This window comes from Peromyscus eremicus, chromosome 8a, assembly GCF_949786415.1.
Source record: "Peromyscus eremicus chromosome 8a, PerEre_H2_v1, whole genome shotgun sequence".
NCBI lineage: Eukaryota > Metazoa > Chordata > Mammalia > Rodentia > Cricetidae > Peromyscus > Peromyscus eremicus.
The window spans coordinates 51,955,752-51,981,007 of NC_081423.1; the positions used below are offsets into that span (position 1 = coordinate 51,955,752).

General features: G+C 49.9%; 1 protein-coding gene across 1 annotated transcript in view; it reads left to right on the plus strand.

The window, feature by feature from the left end:
- The window catches only part of Myh10 (myosin heavy chain 10), a 136,917-nt gene extending 113,653 nt beyond the window's left edge, over positions 1-23,264 (plus strand). Inside the window, exons 27-41 of the mRNA XM_059270938.1 lie at positions 490-634; positions 1,598-1,804; positions 4,922-5,026; positions 5,793-5,945; positions 6,316-6,564; positions 7,044-7,256; positions 8,815-9,027; positions 9,612-9,773; positions 14,500-14,628; positions 15,991-16,079; positions 16,784-16,907; positions 17,175-17,383; positions 19,235-19,343; positions 20,526-20,698; positions 21,663-23,264. Coding sequence (XP_059126921.1) covers positions 490-634; positions 1,598-1,804; positions 4,922-5,026; positions 5,793-5,945; positions 6,316-6,564; positions 7,044-7,256; positions 8,815-9,027; positions 9,612-9,773; positions 14,500-14,628; positions 15,991-16,079; positions 16,784-16,907; positions 17,175-17,383; positions 19,235-19,343; positions 20,526-20,698; positions 21,663-21,807 — 2,425 coding nt within the window. The 3' untranslated portion in view covers positions 21,808-23,264. The remainder of the gene's footprint in view (positions 1-489; positions 635-1,597; positions 1,805-4,921; positions 5,027-5,792; positions 5,946-6,315; positions 6,565-7,043; positions 7,257-8,814; positions 9,028-9,611; positions 9,774-14,499; positions 14,629-15,990; positions 16,080-16,783; positions 16,908-17,174; positions 17,384-19,234; positions 19,344-20,525; positions 20,699-21,662) is intronic.
- The last annotated feature ends 1,992 nt before the right edge of the window (positions 23,265-25,256 follow it).

The window sequence follows — 25,256 nt, forward strand, 5'->3', positions numbered from 1 at the left end:
GGAAGGAAGGAAGGAAGGAAGGAAGGAAGGAAGGAAGGAAGGAAGGAAGGAAGGAAGGAAAAGGAGAAAGAAAGAGGCTTGCTTACGGTGTGGTGCAGGGTCCTAGTTCACCTTCCTAACCTTAGCTGCTAGAAGCCTCTGGGACTTAGGTACTTCGGAGGGTTGGCTGAACTGAGGCAGGCAGCTGGGCATCACGTGTTCACAGTTCCTGACCGACAAGTGAGGCCAGACTGCACAAAGGACTTGACGCCCTTGTGGAAATCACAGTGAATAACGGTTGTAAGTCAGCATGAAGGGCAGGTCACACTGTTTCTAGAAGGATTTCTGATGCCACGGTAATGGACGTGCCCACTTACTGAAAATAACATGTCTGGTGTTTGTCAGAGGATTTGCCGTAGGTTTACACTAAGTCCAAACCATGAGTAAAATGTGTTTTAATTTAACCGCTTAGCCATTTCTGATCTTCAAACTTTGAAAATGTGTCCCTAGCACAAAACGTGAGCAGGAAGTAGCGGAGCTCAAAAAGGCTCTCGAGGACGAGACGAAGAACCACGAAGCTCAGATCCAGGACATGAGACAGAGGCACGCCACGGCGCTGGAGGAGCTCTCTGAGCAGCTGGAACAGGCGAAGAGGGTGAGGACCCTGGCTTGTTGTGTCCCAGTGAGCCGTGTCGTGTGACACACACACACCCGCTCCTCCCCTCCCCCCAACAGACCTAGTTGGCTGTTGACGTAGTCACACCGGCTAGCTCCCAGCCGTTGTGGAGCACTGCTGGCCTCTCAGCTGAGGCCGGTAGCCACTGTACCATGTTAGCCCCTGTTCTGTGCTCACCTCAGCCACCGTACCACCACGTTAGCCCCTGTTCTGTGCTCACCTCAGCCACCGTACCACCACGTTAGCCCCTGTTCTGTGCTCACCTCGGCCTCATCCCCTGCTCCAGGGTGGCAGCCATCCTCGTTCTTCCCCACGGGCTTCCTCCCACTTGCCACCTTCCTCTGTTTCTCCCTTCTGCTCAGCTACTGGCCGCCCGTCACTTTACAGGGGGAGGGTGTTAGCGTTCAAGTGAGGCCTGTCTCTGCTGAGAGTCTGGCTTCAGCACGGTAGGGGAACCTGCCGTTGTCATTTAAAGGAAACTGAGGCTCAGCAGCGTAAGCTAGGGTCACCCAGCTAGGGGTGGAAAGGCAGAGTAAAGCCACGTGCTGTGGCCACAGAGCCCCGGGTAGTGTCGTCTCCACCCTCAGCCATGCACAGAGAGACCCAACCCTGCTCCAAACTCAGGTTAGTAAGTTTGGAAAAATGTTTTAATGAACAACTTGTTACTCACTGCACATAGTTGATTCTTTCTGCCCTATATGGACAAGAAGAATTACACAGTACGATGAGTACCTCACAGTCCACAGTCAGTGCCCCAACAACGCAGGAGGTGTCGCCCATCCAGAACCCTGGCTACTCAGGATGGGTGTCTCCATACATTCCTCTGGCACATGGTGATTGTAGGCTCACTGTGTGCCCCGCAGAACTCTGCAGACACAAAAGAGTGATTTTTATGGAGTGCTGAAAGACAAAAGCTCAAGAATTCTTCCTCTCTTCTCCTAGTTCAAAGCCAATTTGGAAAAGAACAAGCAGGGCCTGGAGACGGACAACAAGGAACTGGCGTGTGAGGTGAAGGTACTCCAGCAGGTCAAGGCCGAGTCGGAGCACAAGAGGAAAAAACTGGATGCCCAGGTCCAGGAGCTCCACGCCAAGGTGTCAGAAGGTGACAGGCTCAGGGTAGAGCTGGCCGAGAAAGCAAACAAGCTACAGGTAAGCTGGTTCTGGAATGTTCTGCTAGGTACCTAGAAAGCATCATACAGTTAAATATGGTAGCTCTTGAGTGTGTGTTTGATGAAGATAAATAATCCTTACTTTAAAGAATAAGACTTGTGAGTTGTTTGGACCTGCCTAGTGCTGCTGTGAATTGTGGCTGTAGTTGGGTGTTTTTAAGCACAATTTCACCTCCTCTGTTAGTCTAACTAGAGCACCAGAGAGACCAGCTTTACACACGAGGTTAGAGGATAAGTTGGTACAGCTTCTTTTTCCTGGTTTGATAGTTGTGTAGTATATAAGCCATAAAACCGAATACTCTCGGACCCCCCAAAATCGGTGTCTTTCTTGTTTATCCTAGAGAGAGAGCTACACACAGGTTCACTTTAAAGCTACTCACTGTAGAGATGTGTGTGTAAGAGCACTGGATCAGAGATACTGTAGAGATGTGTGTGTAAGAGCACTGGATCAGAGATACTGTAGAGATGTGTGAGTAAGAGCACTGGATCAGAGATACTGTAGAGATATGTGTGTAAGAGCACTGGATCAGAGATACTGTAGAGATGTGTGTGTAAGAGCACTGGATCAGAGATACTGTAGAGATGTGTGTGTAAGAGCACTGGATCAGAGATACTGTAGAGATGTGTGTGTAAGAGCACTGGATCAGAGATACTGTAGAGATGTGTGTGTAAGAGCACTGGATCAGAGATACTGTAGAGATGTGTGTGTAAGAGCACTGGATCAGAGATACTGTAGAGATGTGTGAGTAAGAGCACTGGATCAGAGATACTGTAGAGATGTGTGTGTAAGAGCACTGGATCAGAGATACTGTAGAGATGTGTGTGTAAGAGCACTGGATCAGAGATACTGTAGAGATGTGTGTGTAAGAGCACTGGATCAGAGATACTGTAGAGATGTGTGTGTAAGAGCACTGGATCAGAGATACTGTAGAGATGTGTGTGTAAGAGCACTGGATCAGAGATACTGTAGAGATGTGTGAGTAAGAGCACTGGATCAGAGATACTGTAGAGATGTGTGTGTAAGAGCACTGGATCAGAGATACTGTAGAGATGTGTGTGTAAGAGCACTGGATCAGAGATACTGTAGAGATGTGTGTGTAAGAGCACTGGATCAGAGATACTGTAGAGATGTGTGTGTAAGAGCACTGGATCAGAGATACTGTAGAGATGTGTGTGTAAGAGCACTGGATCAGAGATACTGTAGAGATGTGTGTGTAAGAGCACTGGATCAGAGATACTGTAGAGATGTGTGTGTAAGAGCACTGGATCAGAGATACTGTAGAGATGTGTGTGTAAGAGCACTGGATCAGAGATACCGTCAGTGTCTAATAACGGCCGTTGGTGTAGCCAGTAGAGCGGCTTACAGATGAATCTTTGGTTGGACGAGATGTTTATGCTGCTGCTGCACTGAAAAAAATACAGAAGTTGGTTGTTGCAAAGGCTCAGGGTCTCCCAGCAGTTCATTGGTTTGCTCCAGTCTGGGAACACGGGGCAGGGAGGAAGCTGGAGCTAACGGACCCTGTGGTGGCCAGCTGCGTGCATCTGGAGAACCTCCAGCCCAGTCCCCAGCATGCACTCAGTTCCTCCAGCAGGGTGGTGACAGTGTGTCAAGTGTCACCCTTCAGGAATCCCATCAGACACTCAGCAGGTGGTGGGTCATGTGGGTGCTGTGCCTGGAAGGACAGCAGGTACTCAGCACAGGCCACACTGTCTGCCCAGATAGTCTAAGCACAGTGCACCATGCTTATCTTTTAGGGAGCTGTAGGACCCCACCTGAAACCCAGGTTTCTGCATCCTGGCCAGGGATGTCACAAGCAGGCCTTTTAGGGAGAGCAGCCTCTGGCCTGCTGTGTACAAAATACCTGTGCGTGCCTGTGTGTGTGGGCTCTCACAGATCTCTGAAGGTTTTCCTGAAAGGGAGATGTTAGAAACAGTATTCTGAGCTGCATGGCTTGGAGGTGAGGTGAGCGGCATCGTGGTTTCCTGGGAAGCACTAGGCTTCTTCATGCCAGCTCCACATGCTAGGCAAGAAAGCTGAAGGTCATAGAAGCTTTCAGAGGTCTTCCTCAGCACCCTGTACCCAAGAGCACGAAAGATGAGTTCTCTGAAGGACGTTCCTGGACGAGCGAAAATAGAAGCATGGTTGTCTTGTTAGGTGTGCAGGTGTGTCCTCCATATACTTCCTCTGTGACAGCACAAGCAGAGGACAAGGGTGGCCTGCTGTCTCTTCCGAGTCCCTCCAAACTGTGTCCACAGCACTCACAAAAATTGAATAGAATAAAAGGCATCTTAGACCATAGGGACTTTTTTTTTCTCTTTTTTGAAAATATTTTAAGCTATCTTTTTTTTTAATTTTATGAGTGTTTTGTTGTCCACATATATGTCTGCGTACCACTGTGTGTCTGATGCCCACCAAGACCATAAGAGGGCATTGGGGTCCCTGGGAACTGAACCCAGATCTTCCAGAAAAGCAGCCAACTCTTACCCTCTGAGCCATCTCTCTGGCCCCTTTTGGAGACATCCTTCACTGAGGAGGAAAAGGAAACATCACATTATTCCTAGAGTCTGGCCATCAACAGCTGTATATTCGTCCTAATTTTAAAAGCTGGGAGAATTTTTGGCTGATTACTAGTATACTTATTTCCTTTTGAGTCCCTTAACTAAAATTTCAAGTTCTGTAAGAATGTAAACTCTGTGTGCCCCACAGCATGTACCTAATGTCGAGGAACACAAAGGAACACGCCTGCTGGCCCACAGTGGCCCACAGTGGCCCTTCACACAGCCACGGCAGTGACTCCCAACAGCTGTGGTTTCGTTTTTGTCTGTTCATGGGGCAAGTGAAGCCAGACATGGTCATGACATCAAGACGCCTCTGCCCTTTCAGTGGGAGACTGTGGTGAGGGGGCTGAGAGCAGGTGTTAGCACTACTCCAGGTGGGAGGCAGGCCTTGAGCGTGCTCGTTAAAGTTCTCACACATGCTCACACACACAGAAGCACCACACACGTGCACACGCATGCACTGCTCTGCTCTCTAGGAGCTGTGGTGGGAGAGCCTTTTCTCACTGTAGAACTGAATTTCATCCTTACCTCCTTGCAGAATGAGCTGGATAATGTCTCAACCCTTCTGGAAGAAGCTGAGAAGAAAGGTATTAAATTTGCTAAGGATGCAGCCGGTCTTGAGTCCCAACTGCAGGACACACAGGTATTGTGGGGGAGCCAGGGAGGGAGTGTGTGTGTGCTAGACTCCGAAACAGAGGGCTTTGGGCCGATTGACAGGAAGTTCTGTCAGAGCGTTACCTCTGTGCCCAGAACGTTTGCTGAACACATTTCTGTGATGGAGCAGCCAATGAGACAAGCATTGTTTCTGGGGTTCGGGTGAGGGGCTCAGGATATGGGGGTAAAAGTCTTGGATAGAGAGCAGAATAATTGAGCTGTGAGGGACAAGTTCAGCACCCAGTGCAGACGCTGGCACAGCCTCGTCAGTGAGACCAAAGGAGGCAACAGCCCTGGGACACAAGCTGTAAAAATGCTCCAGTCTAAAAGCAACCAAGACATGCTTGCATTTGTATTTTGGGGGAGCAATCAAGCTAAAAATAGAAAGGAAAAATGATTAACGGGGTGGCTGAGACTGATCGTGGATCGGAATGCCTGCCAAATGCTGGGACTGAGGCAGGGGAGTAAAAGGAGGAGATTGGAGGGGCTGCAGCTCAGGGCATGTGGGGGGCAGAGTGGTGTCACTTGGGCCCGGGTGAGAATGGGTTTAGGGTGCGGTTTGCATTACAGAAGGTTACAGAACTGTCTTGGGTGTTCATTGGTGTTACTAGGTATTTCTTGTCCACAGAGGTACTTTCTTCTTCATGACGTAATTGTTAAGAGCGAGTTATCTTTGTTTGGTCTTTTGTTTTTCTGGCGGGGCTGGAGCCCAGGTTTGATGATGGGGTAGCCTACACTAACTCTTAAACACACAGGAGCTCCTGCAGGAAGAGACTCGCCAGAAACTAAACCTGAGCAGTCGGATCCGGCAGCTGGAGGAGGAGAAGAACAGCCTTCAGGAGCAGCAGGAGGAGGAGGAAGAGGCCAGGAAGAACCTGGAAAAGCAGGTGTTGGCCCTGCAGTCCCAGGTGCGTGCGTTTTTTCGGGGAGCAGTGTGCCCTAGATGTGCTGTGAACAGCGGCTGGCCGGCCGTGTGGGACTCTGCCACTGCATTTGGGGCAGTTAATTAGGCTGCACTAATTAAGCTCACTGCATGGTTTTTTCTTTGACGCAGCCAAACGCTGATGTCCTCTTCCTAACGTCGCAGCCTTTAAAGACAGAATTGTGGCTTCTGTGAGGTTTCAGTCCAGCTGCCATTCGGCAGCTTAGCTAAGGCCCCTTTCCCAGGATTCCTTGTCAGTGTTGGTTCATTATATTGAAAGCACGTGTTTTTATTCTTGAAATGCAGAAGTCAGATGAGTTCTTATACAGACCCTTTTTTCCTCACCCAAAACCTAGTTGGCTGACACCAAGAAGAAAGTGGACGATGACCTGGGGACAATTGAGAGTTTGGAAGAAGCCAAAAAGAAGCTGCTTAAGGACGTGGAGGCGCTGAGCCAGCGGCTGGAGGAGAAGGTCCTAGCGTATGACAAGCTGGAGAAAACTAAGAACCGGCTGCAGCAGGAACTGGATGACCTGACGGTGGACCTGGACCACCAGCGCCAGATCGTCTCCAACTTGGAGAAGAAACAGAAGAAGTTTGATCAGGTGAGGGCTGCACCCGTGTCCCAGGCCCCCGAGACCCCACATCCTGACCAAGCTTGTGCTTTGGTTTTGGTTGAAGACACCGTTTTCTCACTTAAAAGTAATACAGTGTTCAGAAATCATAAAAGAGGAGGTAGGAGAAGGCCTGTGCATCATCCTGCGCAGGTGAGACCCACTATGCGGAGTTCTTGGCACGAGCACTGTGTCAGGCTTGGGAGTGTATTGTCTGCGAACGTGTCTGTATAATGATGCACTGTGCACAGCACCCAAGTGCCAGTTCATTCATGTTTCACACAAGCCCATACTTACGGCCTATCCATTACATGAAGGCAGGTGTGGAATTTTCCTCTTGGGCATTGTTGGCACTCAGAAAGCTTTGAAAATCCCTATGGGATGGCCAGCCTGTAGTGGTATTCTTAGGGTGAGCAAGCCTGCGCCATTAGTGAGTGGTGTTTTCACTGTGCCCGTCTGCTCTCACACAGCTGTTGGCAGAAGAGAAGGGCATCTCTGCTCGCTATGCAGAAGAGCGGGACCGGGCTGAAGCTGAGGCCAGGGAGAAAGAAACCAAAGCTCTCTCCCTGGCGCGGGCCCTGGAAGAAGCCTTGGAGGCCAAGGAGGAATTCGAGAGGCAAAATAAGCAGCTCCGAGCAGACATGGAAGACCTGATGAGCTCCAAAGATGATGTGGGGAAGAATGTAAGTTGCCCATAGCTGCGCGACAGGAAGGACCTGGGGACGCTGACCCATAGCAAAGCCGACCTGAGCCTTGTCCTGCAGGCAGATAGGGGCCAATCTGTGTGTCCAGTCATCTGGGCCAAGTCACATGTGGAATTCTTTTTTTTTTTTTTTTTAATCTATTTCTTTTATGTATGAATATATTGTCTGCAGCCTCTGTGCAAACTGAATGCATGCCTGGTGTCCTTGAGGGCAGAAGAGGGCACTGGATCCCTTGGGACTAGAATTACAGGTGGTTGTGAGCTGCCCTGTGGGCTGCGAATTGAACCCAGGTCCTCTGAAAGAGCAGTCAGTGCTCTTTACTGCTGAGGCCATCTTTCTGGCCCCCCAGATGTGGAATTCTTGCAGCAACCCTAGCAGGTGGCCAGATGTTTATCCTTGCCCTGGCCCTCCCTGCCCCAAGCCATCCTGGCAGAGGCATCTCTCAACAAGAGGGTTTCACATCTGCATCACCAGTGGTTCTCAACCCCGAATGTCCCCAGGTTCCCTGGGGGACAGAGGTTCGTGGGAGCTGAAGCCCATTTCCCCACTCCCGCTGGCCTTCCCTGTGGGGCCTGAGTGCCTGCCTTCAAGGTGTCTGCAGCTGTTGGGACTTACAGTCTAGACATTTCCGTGTTCCCCCATGTGTGCCTTCCCCAGGAGTTCCCCATGCTTGTTCCTTGCCCTGCGCCCTCCCTCAGTGTCTGACTGATCTGGGCCTGCAATTCAGAGATGAAGTCCCAGCCTGGCTCTTCTCCCAGCTTCCCTTCTTATTCTGGAAAGGGAGCCTTTTAGGCTCCTCATGCCATCAGCACGTGCACTTTGAAAAGTGTGAGTGTAAAGAGCAGGTGTTATCTGCATGGGTTTGTGGACCCTGTGACCACCTCGTGGGTGAGGGAAGACTACCCTGGTCCCACTGGGCCCTCTGCATACCAGCTCCATGGCCAAGGAGAGGCTAGCCAGGGTAGATAACCACCCGGTAAAAGTGAAGAGAAAGCACGATAGTGCTTCCATAGTCTCTGCCGTAACCAACACTCACACACCCTTGTGGTTTTTGTGACTGCTGGGTTACCAAATGCTAAATGCTATTTCCTAATCTTCCTCTGCTCGCCCTGTGAGAGCTAACATGACCATGGTCCCCAAAGGGAATGTGTGACAGACTGCACTTAGGTCTGCTTCAAGAGGTTGGGCAGGCCAGCTGGGACAGGAGGTGGAGCACTCAGTACGTGCCCGGTCAGAAGGCTCACGTCTGGAGGACACTGAGAGAAGTGTGGCCATGCCTGCTTTTCAGACTAACCCCCTCCATGACAAGTTTGCTCGGGAGCCTTGCCAGTGTGAGTGATCTCTCCTGAGGCTCCTGTAGCCTCACGCAGCAGACGGGTGCCCCAGCACCCAGGTCCGCCAACCCACGCTGCAGCTTCAGAGCTCTGTCACTCACGTGGAGTGATTCACAGCAGTCAGAACTGCAGTCTGAAATCACGTCTCCGAACAGAAGCCTAGCAGCCTCCGCTCACCAGTTCTGATGCTCCCCGTGCCTTAGGTCCATGAGCTTGAGAAATCCAAGCGGGCCTTGGAGCAACAGGTGGAGGAGATGCGGACCCAGCTGGAGGAACTGGAGGACGAGCTCCAGGCCACTGAGGATGCCAAGCTCCGCCTGGAGGTCAACATGCAGGCCATGAAGGCCCAGTTTGAGAGAGACCTGCAAACCAGAGATGAGCAGAATGAGGAAAAGAAGCGGCTGCTGCTTAAGCAGGTGGGTTGCGGGGGCGTGCTCTCCAGGGCCTGGCTGTGCGTCCTGACAGCAGTCAGCCTGCCGTTCACGCTGGGGGGCAGGAGCTGCAGAAAACGGTGACTACTGAAGGACTTGGCTGTCACCGGGTTTGATTCTGTCTTTCTCTAGTGTCATTGCTGCTTAGACTAGGCTGCCTATCAGAGGAAAGCCATCAGGGTGCCCCGGTGTAACGGAGAGGGAGGAAACTGCCCAGCGGATCTGCACTGCAGATTCCCACCACTCACATTCCATGGCCTCCTTAAATCACACCCCACTCCCACCCCCAGAAGGCTGGGATCAAACCCATGACTTTGCACACACTAGACAACCACCCTGCTGCTGAGCTACATCCCCTGCCCTTAAAGCGTTGTTTATGAGGGAAAGAAAAGGGTTGGTACTGAATTTTTTAATGCATATATATTAAATTGCTCTTTAAAAGCGGATTCATCCTATCACATCTATATCCTACATTTCTATATCACATTCGTAATACAATAGCGACTCTTTGGTGACAGGGACCTCTGCAGAAAGACAAGCTCCCCTTGTAACCCAGCACTGTCCTTCAGGTTCGGGAGCTTGAGGCAGAGCTGGAGGATGAGCGGAAGCAGCGGGCGCTTGCTGTGGCGTCAAAGAAGAAGATGGAGATAGACCTGAAGGACCTCGAGGCTCAGATCGAGGCCGCGAACAAAGCCCGGGATGAAGTGATCAAGCAGCTTCGCAAACTTCAGGTAGGTGTGGCAGGTTAGCTCTGCTGACAGGGTCCCGTGGCCTCACTAGGACCAAGCATGTGGTTTCTACACAAGATGAAACTGAAGCTGGAAGACAAGTGTAAGCACCCAGCTGTCACACGGAGCTGCTGTCCCCTTGGGTATTGGATTTGCTTTTGAGACAGAACTGGGGAGGTGGGCAGGAGGAACATCTTTGCTGGAATTTGGTCCTGTGTCCCCTAAACACCCTCAAGTAATAATCTCCACCCAGCCACATCCCCAAAAGGAAGCAATGTGGCCTTCCTCCTACAGGGCTGCGAATGTCATCTTTTCAGACAGCTCCAGTCATCACTCTGCTGCCCAGAAAACTGTTTTATGGCCACAATGAGAAAAGGGGACCTCTAGTTATTCATGATACCAAGCTAGTGCAGGGTGGCACCTCTCCTCTGTGGTTGGGTATAGGCATTGCTAGGAAAGGGTGTGAACTGGGAGCAAAACTTGAGGAAATTCTCCTTCCTTTAACTTTGTGATTCCACATCCTGAACATGCCTTCAGCAACTCTCTTAGCCAAAGCCTTTGTAAATGTAAATGAGCCACCAGCCACTGCCTGAGGGCTGTGTGTGGAAGAGCAGCAGGAAGCTGCCTGACAGAGGAGATGCCACGGGAACATGTGCAGACAGATCACCTCAACGCCTCTGTGGGAGACTGTGGACAGCAGCTTTGTGGGCAGTGGCTTCGCTTTCGTGCACTTTCTTTAAAGCTGAGGAGAGGCCTGGAGTTATAAGAGCACTTGTTGCTCTTGCCCAGGACCAACCTTTGATTCCCAGCACCCATTCACATGGTGGCTCACATGAACTATACTCCAGCTCCAGGGGTTCTGTTGCCCTCTTCTGGCCTCCACGGGTACTGCATGCATATGTGGTACACATGCACACCCACAGGCAAAACACTCACAATTTTTTTTTTTTTTTAATTTAGTTTTTCAAGATAGGATTTCACTGTTTAACAGCCTTGGCTGTCCTGGAACAAGCTCTGTAGACTGGGCTGGGCTCAGACTCACAGAAATCTCCCCCTTAAGTGCTGGAATTAAAGGTGTATGCCACCACCACCCAGCTTTAAATTTTAAAATGTTTTAAAGCTGAATACAAATGTTTTTATTTTGGCTTGATAATTACAAAAACCATTTTTCTTTACCAAAAAAAAAGAAAAAAGAAAAACCAAAATACAGAATTTTTATTGGCAGCTGTTTATTGAGATGTGTTCACATACCATAGAACCTGTTTCATTTCCTTTGGTTTGGGGTTTTGAGGTGTGTGTTTATCCTGAGTTATAGAACCCAGTGCTAATTACAGCCCTTCCTAAAGAAGCCACATACCTATTAGCTGCCATTACCATCTCCTCATTCCCCATCTCTGCCACATCCAATGCGAATGTGCTACACTGACTTGGTGTGTCTGAGTTTGTCTTTATTGGCCATGTCATAGAAATGAAATCCTACAATAGATGGATTTTTGTGGCTACTTCTTTCACGTAATGCTTTTCAAGCCTTATCCGTGTCGTAGCATGAATAAGCACTTTGTGGCTTTATTACTGAATAATCCCACTGTACGGATATACAGATGAAACATGCACATCACATTTTGTTCATCCATTCAAAGCTAGAAGCAGTGGGCAGTTTCTACTTTTTGGCTGTCATGAAATTCACTAATATGAACACAGTCTTGGTTATTTTTCTATTGTGCTAAGACACAATGATCAAAATAACTTACGGAGTAATGCATTTGATTTTGGGCTCACAGTTCCAGAGGGTTAGAGCCCATGACCATCTTGTCAGGAGCATGGCTGCAGGCAGGCACAGTACTGGAGCAGCAGCTGAGAGCACCCCCTGGAGCCACAACCAAAGGCAGAGAAAGAGCTAACTGGGAATGGTATGGGTGTGGGCTTTTGAAAGGCCTCAAAGGCCACACCCCCTTGTCCTTCCCAAACAGTTCCACCAACTAGGGACTGAGTACTCAAATATATGAGCCTCTGGAGACCATTCTCATTCAAACTACCACACCCATCCATTTGTATGGCTATGATGTTTTCAGTTCCCTGATCTTTTTCTTTCACCTGAGTGCCAGATAATACAATATCTGTATTTAACTTTTGGTTTTATGTCTGTTTGCTTTTAGAGACAGGGTCTCACTGTGTAGTCTCAGTTGGCCTTGAACTCAGAGACCCACCTGCTTCTGCCTCCTAACTGCTGGGATTAAAGGTGTGTCCCACCAAGCCTTCCTTTGTGTTTAACTTTGGCGGTTTTATCCACGGTGACTGCTGCACTGTTTTGCTAACAACATATAAGCATTTTCTTCTCTCTACAGCCTTTCCAAACATTGCTAATCTGCACTATTTTGTTCTAGCTATTTCAGTAGGTGTGAAATGGTTCTTCATTGTGGTTTGTGTGCTTCAAATGTGTGCACGTGCTCATGGGTACTGAGGCCAGAGGTCACCATCGTCCTCAGTCACACTCCACCTTGGTGTTCTTTAGTACCTCTCACTGAACCTGAGCTCAGAGATTCAGCTGGACTAGCCAGCAACAAGTTGCAGGAATCCTCCTGTCTCTGCTCCCCTGCACTGGGATTACAGGCACTCGGTCAGCTTTTGTGGGTGCTGTGGGTCTAAACTTGAATCTTCTGTTTGTTTGGCAACCAGTGTAACAAACAGCAGGTACCCCTGCAGTCCCTCAAACTGTGCTTTCCATTTGCATCTTCGCACTGACTAATGGTGCTGAACGTCTTTTTATGTGCACACTGTACATTATCTTTTACGTTTAAAAACATGATGTCCTCTGATCCTGCCTGGGGATCTTTTCAGCTGCACTGTCTTAACAATTTAGTTGAAACACTGAAATTTTGTATATTCTGGCTGTAATTTTTCAAGGATTTATCTTGTGGTTTTGGGTTTTTTCTGTGTATGCATAATGGGAGGGGGCACTGCACAGCACATCTGTGGGCACTGCACAGCACATCTGTAGACACTGCACAGCACATCTGTGGGCACTGCACGGCACATCTGTGGGCACTGCACGGCACATCTGTGGAAGTCGGAGGGAGACTCTGGAGCCAGTTCTCACCTTCCACCTTTCCAAGTGTTACTCAGCTCAGGTCAGCAGGCTCACACACAAGTGCCCTCACCCACGGAGCCACCTGGCCAGCCCTAGATGCAGTGCTTTAGGAGATAGATTATGTCAAAACGTTGTCTATTCAGGGGATATTGTCTGTAGCACAAGCGTTTTTAATTTGGGGCCGAGGGTATAGTATAGCCCAGTTGGTAAAATGTTTTCCTGGAATGCACAAAGCTCCATGTTTGAGCTCAGTACGACATGAAGCCTAGCTGTGGTGGTGCCAGCCTGCTATCCCAGCACTTGGGAGGTGGAGGCAGGAAAATCAGAAGTTAAAGGTAAGCCTCAGCTCCACAGCAGGTGTGAGGCGAGCCTGGTTGACTTGGAGACCCTGTTTCCAAAAGAGAAAAACAAGCTTTTAATTTTCAGTGGAGTCCGGTTTTCTCTCCCGTGTCTACTCTAAACAGCCACCCACTCGGAGACTGAGTTAGTCCTAGGTGTCTTCTAGGAGTTTTTGTTGTGTGGCATCAGGTGCAGACACAGCTCCAGTCTTCTGACTAGGCATATCCAATTGTCCTGACCCCGTCTGTGAAGTGTTGTCCCCACTGGATCATCTTGGCATACTCCTGTATCTATTTCTGGGCTCTCAATCCTGTCCTGTGATCTGTAGGCCTGGTGTGTGCACCTACCTCACTGTTTGTGATTACTGTAGCTTGTACCACATTTTGAAATTGGGAAGTACAGCTGGTCAAGGTTCGTTCATTCATTTTCAAGATTGGTTTTGGCTATTCGGGCTGGATTCCTTACAATTCTGTATGAATTTTAGGATTAGCTTATATCACTGAGCAAAAACAAACACACAAAAAAGGCAATCTTGGATTCTAATTGGTTGGCAGTAGCTTAATTTGCACATTAATATAATTCCTCTGGACATAAATTTCTTCTTGCTATGTATATCATCTTTAATTTCTGTCTGACATTCTATAGTCTTTGGTATATATGTTCTACACATCTTTTAAGTTTGTGCCTAGCTATCTATACTTAATTTTATGCTTAATGTTGAATGCAACTTCTGTATATTCGCCTGTCAATCTTAATGAAGTCAATTACTAGCTGTAATGGCTTTTTTAGTATCCTAAAGTGAAGGTACCCTAAGTGAAGGTCATGCCATAAACCCACTAGGTTTATTCCTTTCTTCCCTGGTTGGGTCTTTCTTGTCTTGTTGAATTATCTGGGCTGGACTTTCCACTTCCGGGTTAAGCAAGAGCTTTTGAGACTGGGCCTCTCTACTTGATGGTCTTCAAATTAAAGCCCCCTTCTGTTCGGTGCATGTGGAATATATTTCTAAGGAAAAGGTGATTCGATCAGATTCGACCTCTGCAAATGCCGAGGTGACATGGGTTTTATATTAATGCATTTGTGTCTGTCACACAGCAGGCGACCCACTTGGTCATGGCGTAGATTCCGTGTTTACATGCTACCATGCAGCGTGTTCGCTCCTGTTGAGGGTTTTACAGAATTTACACGGTGTGTCTGTCAGGCTGGGATCTTGGGGTAGCTGTCTAACGTCTGTATACTTTGTACGATGAAACAGTACTGAGAATGAAAACTACTCTCTAGAATGACTTTGGTATTTAACCTCAGGCACAGATGAAGGATTACCAGCGTGAACTAGAAGAAGCTCGGGCGTCCAGAGATGAGATTTTTGCTCAATCCAAGGAGAGTGAAAAGAAACTGAAGAGTCTGGAAGCAGAAATCCTTCAGTTGCAGGAGGTGTGTTTTCTCCGTCGTCCACATGTTCAGCAAATGCTTGTCCTTAGGATCACTCTGAGATTAAGTGTATTTTGTGACCTTCACGGTGTGGTTGCAGTTCAGCACAAATGCTAGCACTCTGTTGCTTGCTCAGGTACACTCCTCTCCTGGCTAAAGGCAGGAGAGCTGATTAGGAACTGGTCCACAGCCTTCTAGAATTTGCCCCCCATGAGAAAGGAGAGATCATTATTTAACGTGAGCTTTGAGTTAGCGCCCCCAGTAGGGTTGCTATTTCACACAGAAGTACTGTTCTGTTATAGTAAGAGACATGGGCTTCATTCATTCCGGAGGGGAACATCTTAAAACAAGTAATTTTCATTCACCATTTCTTAAGGTCTCCATCATGAGTAGCATGTAGAATAGAATTCTACCCATGTAATAAGGCACCCTTGAGTATATACATCTCTGTATATATTTTCAAGATGTCCTCAAAAGATAGTAACCCGAAATATTGGCGTGAAACGGTTCCTATGAGAAAACACCAGTCCAGGCGTACAGCAGCTGGGCGAGGAGACAATGTCAATCAGGGAGGGCTGAAGAGAAAAGGAGCTCCTTAGGTGGTAGGGTGAAAAAGAAAATGAAAACCGGATCACACATGGAGCAGAACCCAGGTTTACCCTGCACGCCAGCTTCCGGTCCTTTCATCCTTTCTATTCTATTGTCTTTTGTTTGTGTCTATTTCCCGTGGGTTACTTTCCCTTTCTGTGAGGTGTGCGCATGCGCCCAAGAGTGAAGCCAGGGCCTCCAGCATGCTGAGAACACACACTCTACACTAAGTGGATGACTCCTGAGCTTGGAGACTCTTGTCTAACACAAACTTCTCTCTGAAGTTCTACTTTTACTCTGTCCCACAGATTTTGATACAGGGTGACTTCACTGTCACTTAATTCTGTATTTTTCTAATTTCCATTAATGGCTTCTTTAATCCACTACTTTAAAAGTGTGGCTTACATTTCCAAGTACATGGCACTTACTTTCTTAGTGGCTTTCTAGTTCAGCATACCACGGTCAGTAGCTCCAAGGCTTAGAACATGCTGTGATTTGGTGTGGTTTGGTGTGACCAGGGTTTCCATGGGGCTCAAGGTTAAAGCTCGTGCTCCATAATGGTAAAGAACAGGCTGGGTTTTATGTGTACACTGGGGTACAGCTGCTCCACACAAGGGACAGTGAAACACTTCCTTGGTGGCGTTTTCTTTTAGGGGTCTGGTAGCACATCTCACCTCGGCACTTAGCCAGCCCTGTCTTGTAGACTGCAGTGTGTGGAAGCATGACTAGAGTGAGGGAAAAGATAATGACCAGGTCTCACTCGGTAAATTCATGCAGGAGCTGGCCTCATCTGAGCGAGCCCGCAGACACGCCGAGCAGGAGCGAGATGAACTGGCTGATGAGATCGCCAACAGCGCCTCTGGCAAGTGAGTCTCCCCCAGCGGCGATGGGTGTCTAGGGAGCGTTGGCACTCGGCCCACTCTCTCCAGCCATGCCTCTCGGCCCTCAAACGTGCACTCACAAAGGCTGGGGACAGTCACCTGACATTCAAGAGTTAAGTGGGCTTGCTCATCTGTTGAGGACTAAAGGATGACCACAAGTCTGGATAGACTCAGGCACTGCCCGTCACACACAACACACGTGTGTACACACCTGTCCCAGTCCAGTGGCTCACACACAACAGACATCCATGAACTGCACTGACCTGGTACTTCAAGGCCTCACTTTCAGATTCACTGGCTTGGCAAGTAGCTTCCTTATAACCTTGCTCTGATAGATATTTTTAATGATCAGTTCTTTTGCCCAGTTAAGCTGCTTTCTCCTCGGGAGTGCTGGGACATCAGGACAGTTTGTGCCAGGATTACACAGTCTCATCTGAGATCCTGGCTGCATTCCGGAGGCAGAGGTAGCAGCAGGGAGGTCACTGGGAAGTCACCACACCGGTTCAGAGGACAGTGCCAGAACCAGGAAGACAGATGTGGGCAGGGAAGAGAACTGGGGGAGGGTGGGGCTTGTCCATGGATGAGGGAGAGATGGGGGGAAGACACCATCACGAGTGATGCTCGGGTCATCCAGCGACCTCACAGTTCTCGGGCTGTGCGTCTCTGCTGATGCCCTTCCTTGTGCCTAGGTCTGCCCTGCTGGATGAGAAGCGGCGCCTGGAGGCTCGGATCGCACAGCTGGAGGAGGAGCTGGAGGAGGAGCAGAGCAACATGGAGCTGCTCAACGACCGCTTCCGCAAGACCACTCTGCAGGTGCGTGCGGCCTGTCCCCGGGAGCGGCGCCCTGCTTCCACACGTGCGGCCTGTCCCCGGGAGCGGTGCCCTGCTTCCACACGTGCGGCCTGTCCCCGGGAGCGGCGCTCTGCTTCCACACGTGCGGCCTGTCCCCAGGAGCGGCGCTCTGCTTCCACACGTGCGGCCTGTCCCCGGGAGCGGCGCTCTGCTTCCACACGTGCGGCCTGTCCCCGGGAGCGGCGCTCTGCTTCCACAGGGGTCAGCTAACCGTCTCTCCTCTTCTAGGTGGACACACTGAACACAGAGCTGGCAGCGGAACGCAGCGCTGCCCAGAAGAGTGACAATGCCCGTCAACAGCTGGAGCGACAAAACAAGGAACTGAAGGCCAAGCTGCAGGAGCTGGAAGGGGCTGTCAAGTCCAAGTTCAAGGCTACGATCTCGGCCCTGGAAGCCAAGATTGGGCAGCTGGAGGAGCAGCTCGAGCAGGAAGCCAAGTAAGATGCTCTTGTGGGCCTCAGACTGCCTGCCTTGACTGCTGTAGACCGACCAGGCTCCAGGCCACATCAAGACACAGAAGTGCCCCTTACCGAAGGGGCACCAATGCAGGGCACGTCCCTTACATAGGAGCACCAATGCAGGGCATGTCCCTTACATAGGAGCACCAATGCAGGGCACGTCCCTTACATAGGAGCACCAATGCAGGGCACGTCCCTTACATAGGAGCACCAATGCAGGGCATGCCCCTTACCGAAGGGGCACCAATGCAGGGCACGTCCTTACATAGGAGCGCCAATGCAGGGCACGTCCTTTACCGTAGGAGCGCCAATGCAGGGCACGCCCCTTACCGTAGGAGCGCCAATGCAGGGCACGTCCTTACATAGGGGCGCCAATGCAGGGCACATCCTTACATAGGGGTGCCAATGCAGGGCACGCCCCTTACCGTAGGAGCGCCAATGCAGGGCACGTCCTTACATAAGGGCGCCAATGCAGGGCACGTCCCTTACCGTAGGAGCGCCAATGCAGGGCACGTCCCTTACCGTAGGAGCGCCAGTGCAGGGCACGTCCTTACATAGGGGCGCCAATGCAGGGCACGTCCCTTACCGTAGGAGCGCCAATGCAGGGCACGTCCCTTACCGTAGGAGCGCCAATGCAGGGCACGTCCCTTACATAGGGGCGCCAATGCAGGGCACGTCCTTACATAGGGGCGCCAATGCAGGGCACGTCCTTACATAGGAGCGCCAATGCAGGGCACATCCTTACATAGGGGCGCCAATGCAGGGATGTGGTAGCACAGTACATGTGACCTGCACAGGAGGTAGAAGGTCCTGTGAGCTGTGAGAGAAGTGCTCAGAGGCTAAGGCTCTGCCTGGCCCTGCTGGAAGCCATCCCATTGCCCTGTGACTTCCCAGCACCCACACTATGAGGTGCTCATTCTCTAGCGGATTAGAAATGCAATGTAGCACAAAAGCATTTATTCCCTCCCCTACCCCTACCCCCACCCCTCCCCACAGTTCCCACTACACCCAAATGAAGCATGGTGAAACTGAGTGTTGCACAGGACAGAATGAGCAGGCAGCTACAGCTCCCCACAGAGCCACCTTGTTGGGGAGCATGGGACCCAGAAATGCAGGGCCAGTGCCCTCCCGACCTGCAGTCCCAGAACTGCATTTGCACTCCACTGCGCAGGAGTGTGCGCAGGTGTAATCAGTGAGATGTGATTAAGGCTTTCACTGACAAGTTCTAACTTGCCTGTTGACCTGACCCCACCAGATCCAGGTAGGAGGGAACTTTTCCCATCTGCAGGGACCCTCCCTGTCAGTCACCTCTAAATGGGGAGCAGTCCCAGGGAACCGTGGTGATTTATTTCACTTCTGCGTGGTGTGTGGGGTGTGGTGTTTTCATCAGCTCTAACAGCTGCCAACATTTTTGGTTTTTCGAGACAGGGTTCCTCTGTGTAGTTTTAGTGCCTGTCCTGGATCTCACTCTGTAGACCAGGCTGGCCTCGAACTCACAGAGATCCATCTGGCTCTGCTTCCCGAGTGCTGGAATTAAAGGCATGCGCCACCACCACCCAGCTTCTTTTTCTTTTTTAAGTGATGACCACAAGTCTGTTTACTATGATTAATAGGTGTATGTGATATATGCTATTCAGGGCACTCAATACCTGTGTGCATAGGAACAAATAAATGCTGTGTTGTACTGAAAGGGAATCCCTACTTCAGGCTTCTGGGAGGTCTAAAAAGGCATTCCAATGTGTATCATTTTCCAAAGAAAAAGAACTTCAAAAATATTTCCCCATTTAACATTAATTTCAAGACTTCAAACCACTGTGGTCATTTTGACAGGGAACGAGCAGCTGCTAACAAACTAGTCCGTCGAACAGAGAAGAAACTGAAGGAAATCTTCATGCAGGTTGAAGATGAGCGGCGACATGCGGATCAGTATAAAGAACAGGTAGGAGAGGGCTGGAGGGATGGCCCAGCGGTTAAGAGCACGGGCTGCTCTTCCAGAGGACCTGGGTTCAGTTCCCAGCAACCCCATGAGTGGCTCACAACCATCTATAGTAGGATATCATGCCCTCTTCTGGCATGCAGGAATACATGCAGAGACAGCACTCTTACATAAAATACAAATAAATTTTCGAAAAAAGAGCAGGTGGGAGAAAACCGGTGGGGTGAAGGTCACCACCCTGGAAGTGCTTCAGCAAACAAGTCAGAATTAAAAACACGTTTTTGAAAACTCTTAATTATGGTGTTTTGACTGGCATGCAACATCCCATGTTTCCACCAGTTATAATGAGGAAAGAGAGCCACTGAGGCTTTGAGGTATGGGCCCTGGACCAGATTTTAAAGTAGCATTCAGCTTCTTCCACTAAACTGCTTCACAGGCAGTGAAAGTTTTTCTCAGTTTCACTTCTGTGCCTAGAATAGTTCAGGAAACTGGATGGACGTAAGTTGGGGAGATGGTAAACAACAGAAATTAGGGACATGTGAAGAACATATGTCCGTGTGCACACACCCTACTACGAACGCACAGTACTGAAGTGCTCGCCCATACATGCCTGTAATCCAGTAGAGATCAAGATCAAGTCAAGACCACCCCTTGCCTGCAGCCTGTGCATGCCTCCCCCTGCAGTCTCTCTACACTAGGTGAAGGAACACCACTGGGGGATGGCTGCCTTTGGCCAGACCCTAGGGACCTTTGCTTCCCTACTTGCCAGCTGTAACCATAAGGCACCAAGCAGTAGTCCCTAAAATCTAGGAGCAAAGGCGCCATGGTGGGTTCTTAAGAGGCTGGTGCATACTGCACTCTCCCAGGGTGGCTGGGCTTGAATCCAGTGTGCTGTGGAAACAGCCATGCTTCATGAGGGTGGAGGCATCTGGACAGTGTCTTTGTCCAGAGTGCTGGCCTACATGTGTGGATGGAAAACTAGATTGTTTCTTCTACAGAAACTCAGGATAAGGCAGTTTTAAGCTCTGATTGTGTAGCTTGTTCTGTAATATTGGCTTTTACTAAGTGAAGGTACATGGAAGAGCTTTGGACCAGCCCTGAAACGTGTGTATGCTCACAAGATGTCACACAGAGCCATGCTGACCCAGATTCTCTGTTTGCCTTTCCTTCCTGTAACTCCCCAAGATGGAGAAGGCCAACGCCAGGATGAAGCAGCTTAAACGCCAGCTGGAGGAAGCTGAAGAGGAGGCTACACGTGCCAACGCATCCCGGCGTAAACTCCAAAGGGAACTGGACGATGCCACCGAGGCCAACGAGGGCCTGAGCCGTGAGGTCAGCACGCTGAAGAACCGGCTCAGGTAAGCGTTCGGGGAGGACACGGTGGGCTGGCAGGCTTGCTCTGTGGAGCCCGTGTCTGGAATCCTTGCAGTTGAGATTTATGGCCTTCGTAGTAATGAGTGGGGGAAAGCAGAGAGGCAGGCCAGTGGAACACATCCATCTGCAGTCTGGCCTGGTGTTGGTCCACATCCAGACATCTACATTGGAAGAGAAGCCACAGCCTCCACACGGGCAGGGCAAGAGCTCCTGGTAGGGCCTGATACACCAGCACTCCTCACTGCTCCTCTGCAGGACAGTGAGGAAGTCCAGAAGCATAGCGAGAGTGAACGGTACACACACACACACACACACACACACACACACACACACACACTGCCCAGAAAAGCCGGGGAGCCAGCACGGGCCTCTGTCTAGTGGGCAAAGGCTGCGGTGTCTTGCTTTTGTGTGGCCGGTAAACTGAAACTTGGTTTTTTTTTTTGTTTGTTTGTTTGTTTTTTTTGGTTTTTCGAGACAGGGTTTCTCTGTGTAGCTTTGCGCCTTTCCTGGAACTCACTTGGTAGTCCAGGCTGGCCTCGAACTCACAGAGATCCGCCTGGCTCTGCCTCCCGAGTGCTGGGATTAAAGGCGTGCGCCACCACCGCCCTGCCCTGGTGCCCTGAAATACAAGCTCTGGTCACAGCACAGCTCCCCACGTGGTTGAACACCCAGAGAAACTTGGTTTTTTAAAGGACTGTGAAATACAAAAACAAAGCTTATTAAGGTTTTGCTATCTGGCCTTTCAAGGACGGTTGTGTGGAGACAGAGCTTCACCTTAACCAGTCTTCCTCACCATGTCTATCGGAGGCCTTTCGGAGTAGAGCATTCCCCCACCCCCACCTCCAAGACTGCAATGGCCCAGGCTGGGGTAGAGGGGTAGGGGTAGAGAATGAGCACTGTTTGGGGTGGGACAGCCCAACGGCCACATGCTCCTGTGCTCTCTCCCAGGCGGGGTGGCCCCATCAGTTTCTCTTCAAGCCGATCTGGCCGGCGCCAGCTCCACATTGAGGGGGCATCACTGGAGCTATCGGATGACGACACGGAAAGTAAGGCCAGTGACGTCAATGAGACGCAGCCACCCCAATCAGAGTAGCCGTGGGAGGCTGGAGGTGACACAGGACAGGCCGAACTCAGCCCAGCGCTAGTCTGCTTGAGCCCTGCACTCGGGAATGGCAAGCTCCGGGATTCCTCACAGGCAGATCAACTGTGTCTTAAGGCTTTGCGGCCTGCGCGGACTGTATCCTGCTTCAGACTAGGTACAATTGCCCCCTTTTGATACATACACCTCCACCAGACATGCGTATTAAACCGACTGTCTCATGGCTGCATCTATTTTCCATAGACTCATCAAGAGACCACTTTATGACACATTAAGAGGAGATAACCCTTTTTGAAACAAATTCTAGACCCTTTGTTGCCAGTCGCTGGGCCTGGGGCTGCCCCAGGATCGTTGCTCAGTTGCTCTGCATGCTCTGTCGAACTGACAGGAACCTTAGTTCTGTGTTCATGTGGCCCTGACCCCTCAACCACATCCAGTCTCCTAGAACATTGTGAACCTTCCTTCGCTTGTATCATTTCCTTTGAATAATGAGCAAACTGTGAAAGGGGCTTTGGAGACTTAGGAGGGCTGGGTTGGATTGAGGAAGCAGCATCGATTTGGGGTTATCCTGCCCATCTCCCAAGGGTGGCCCTGCCCCTCAAATTTATGGTGTCCCCACCATCTCATGTGAATAGTCTTTGGCCCAGGGCTGTCTGCGCACAGAGAGGGTAGTGGCCACAACCCAGCTAAGGCACCCCAGGTGGCAGCCATCACAGTGACTTCCAGGCGCTCCCCCAAAGTGTCTGGCTTGCTGGGATAAGCGAGCCGCTGTGACCCTTGGGAAGCTCACAGAAGTCCTCTCCAACCAGCCAGACCCTCCTGCTGACCTTGCAGATTCAGCCACTGCTTTGAGCCCAAAACGGGAATATTGGTTTTGTGTCAGAGGTGTGTTCCAAGTTTGTCAATGAGGCTATAGGACCTCGAGAACAGATGCCATCTGCCTGAATGTTGACATGCCAGTGGGTGTGTGATCCTTCCTTTTTCCTTTTCCCTTCCTTTGGACAGTGTTACAGTGAACACTTAGCATCCTGGTTTTGGTTGATAGTTGAGCAAACTGACATTACAGAAAGTGCCTTAGACACTACAGTACTAAGACAATGTTAAATATATTATTTGCCTCTCTAACAACTTCATGTATTCAGTTTTGACTGTGCTTCATATCATGTACCTCTCTAGTAAAGTAGTATAAACAAACATTCAGTGACAGCAAATCAGTGTTAATGACAAATCCCGATCCTTGGCAATGTGCTGGAAAACACAGACCTTTTGGGTTAAAAGCTTTAACATCTGTTAGGAAGAACTTGTCACATGGGTTTGGAATCCTTGATTTCCCCTGTATGGATTGTACTGGCTGTTGACCACCAGACACCTGACTGCAAATATCTTTTCTTGTACTCCCATATTTCTAGACAATGATTTTTGTAAGACAATAAATTTATTCATTATAGATATTTGCGCCTGCTCTGTTTACTTGGAGGAAAAAGCACCCGTTGAGAACAAACAGACCTCAATAAACAAGAATAATCATGTGAACATGGAATCTGTTTCCTCACCTTCTGTTCTTGGTTTACCATCTGTGACCTGACTGGAGGGGGCGTTACGCACACCTGATTCCTGAACCAGGTCTCCCAGAAACCAGCAAATGCTTGCAGCCTTTGGATGCCTGTCGGCAGGGAACAATGGAGGAGGGCTTGGCCCCATCAATGAAGACTAGGTCAGAATGTTTGTAAGGGGTCCTAGAAGTCTGGAACTGCATGTTTAGACAGAGTGCACGTGGGAACCAACTGGGGAGGAGTTGCTGGCTCCCCACAGGCAGCCTTCTAGTGTGGACCATCTGGGGTTACAGAGAAACCCCAGGGGAGCATGAGGTGAGCAGGCTGATGACTCCAGTGTAAGCCTAGTAGGAGTGCAGACCCAGGAAGGTACATTTAGGCCTCTTGAACACAAGGACGTAGGAAACTGTCCCAAGCCCGGGAGAACACAGGTCAGACAGACTCTGGACCGCATCTAGTTCCTGAGTCCACAGAGACACGAGTAGAAGGAACCACTGATCCCTAAACAATTCCTCCCTTTGTAGTTCAGTGTACTCTGAAAATCTATTGTACTACTAGGCATGGTTCTGCACATTGTAATCGCAACACTGTGCTGATTCCTAGCCTGCCAGCTTGAAGGCACACTTCCAAAGTCCTGATACCAGGAAACCTCCAGGTCCTCTGTTTCTCATCAGCTAAGATGTCCTTCTATCCAACAGCCCTATTGCTCTGGTTTGACTGACCACAGCCTGTTCCCCCAAAGCCAATGCTACTGAGGGACAGGTGTTAAGTACAAGAGGAAGAACACTAGAAAGCAGGCAGCCTTGCCCCCACCTCCCTCACAAGAACAAGTGGCCAGACATTAGACTCTGGAAGGGAGAACTGATGGCTTCTCTTCCTGAGTCCCAAGAGGTCTGAGAAGAAAGCCTGTGGCCTCCATGGGCTGCCTGGCCCCTCTGCTTCCCTACCCTCCTGAGACACTAACAACAGTCTCCACTGGTCTAGGCTGTCCTAGACCAGCTCGGGACCAGACCCTGCAGTCAGTCCACTCCTGTCTGGTGAAATAGTTAACTGTCGGGAATGTGACAGGAGGCTATATTGTCTATGTGCTATGCCAAGAAGTGAGCAGAGATCCTTCAACCCCCTTGTCTAGAAATTCAGTCTGACTCATTACAGCAGTGTGGTCGTCTCTGTTTTCAAAGCGAGCCAATCAATGGGCATTCCAACCAACTTGATGTCATGAAACCCTTTAAAAATGATATAACTGGTATAAATGCTAAAATGCCCAAAATCTCATGCAACTCACAGTCACTGCCAGTAGGTGGCACTTGGGATGTGGCTGCTGTTGCCTGGCTCATGGTAATAAGGCTCAGCATCAAAAATTGCAGAATGGCTGTCAGCCACTTAGGAGAAAATTCTGGAAGTGACAGAGGAATGTGCTTTTCAGGAATGCCACATCACCAACACCACAGTATGAAAGATGATGAAGCTGCTTGGGGAAGCATGGACAATGGCAACTCTGGGTCAAAAGAATGATTCAGAACACAGGCTCACAGTCAAGTTCTAGGAATTTCTCATCCTTCTCATGGTATATAAACTGTGATAAGATTAGAAATGTGAAGTCCATGGTAAGGTGACCTGCTGACATCCCACGCAACCTAAGTCAGAAGCTCATTTTTTAGTAAAAGGGGAACCTGTAGGGCCCTGGCCCCGTTTTGGGTAACTGTTGCCTTGCTTGCTGACCTTGACCTTGATATCCTCCCTATGCTAATTCCCTGCCGGGTTCCACCCTCCTGAATACTTAAGGGAAGTTCCTTGTCTGTGTATCCTGCATATTGGGCGTTAACAGCTTAGATGCAAGATTGTAAAACATCAGTAGTGAACTTCTGCCCTCCGGGGTTCTCCCATTGT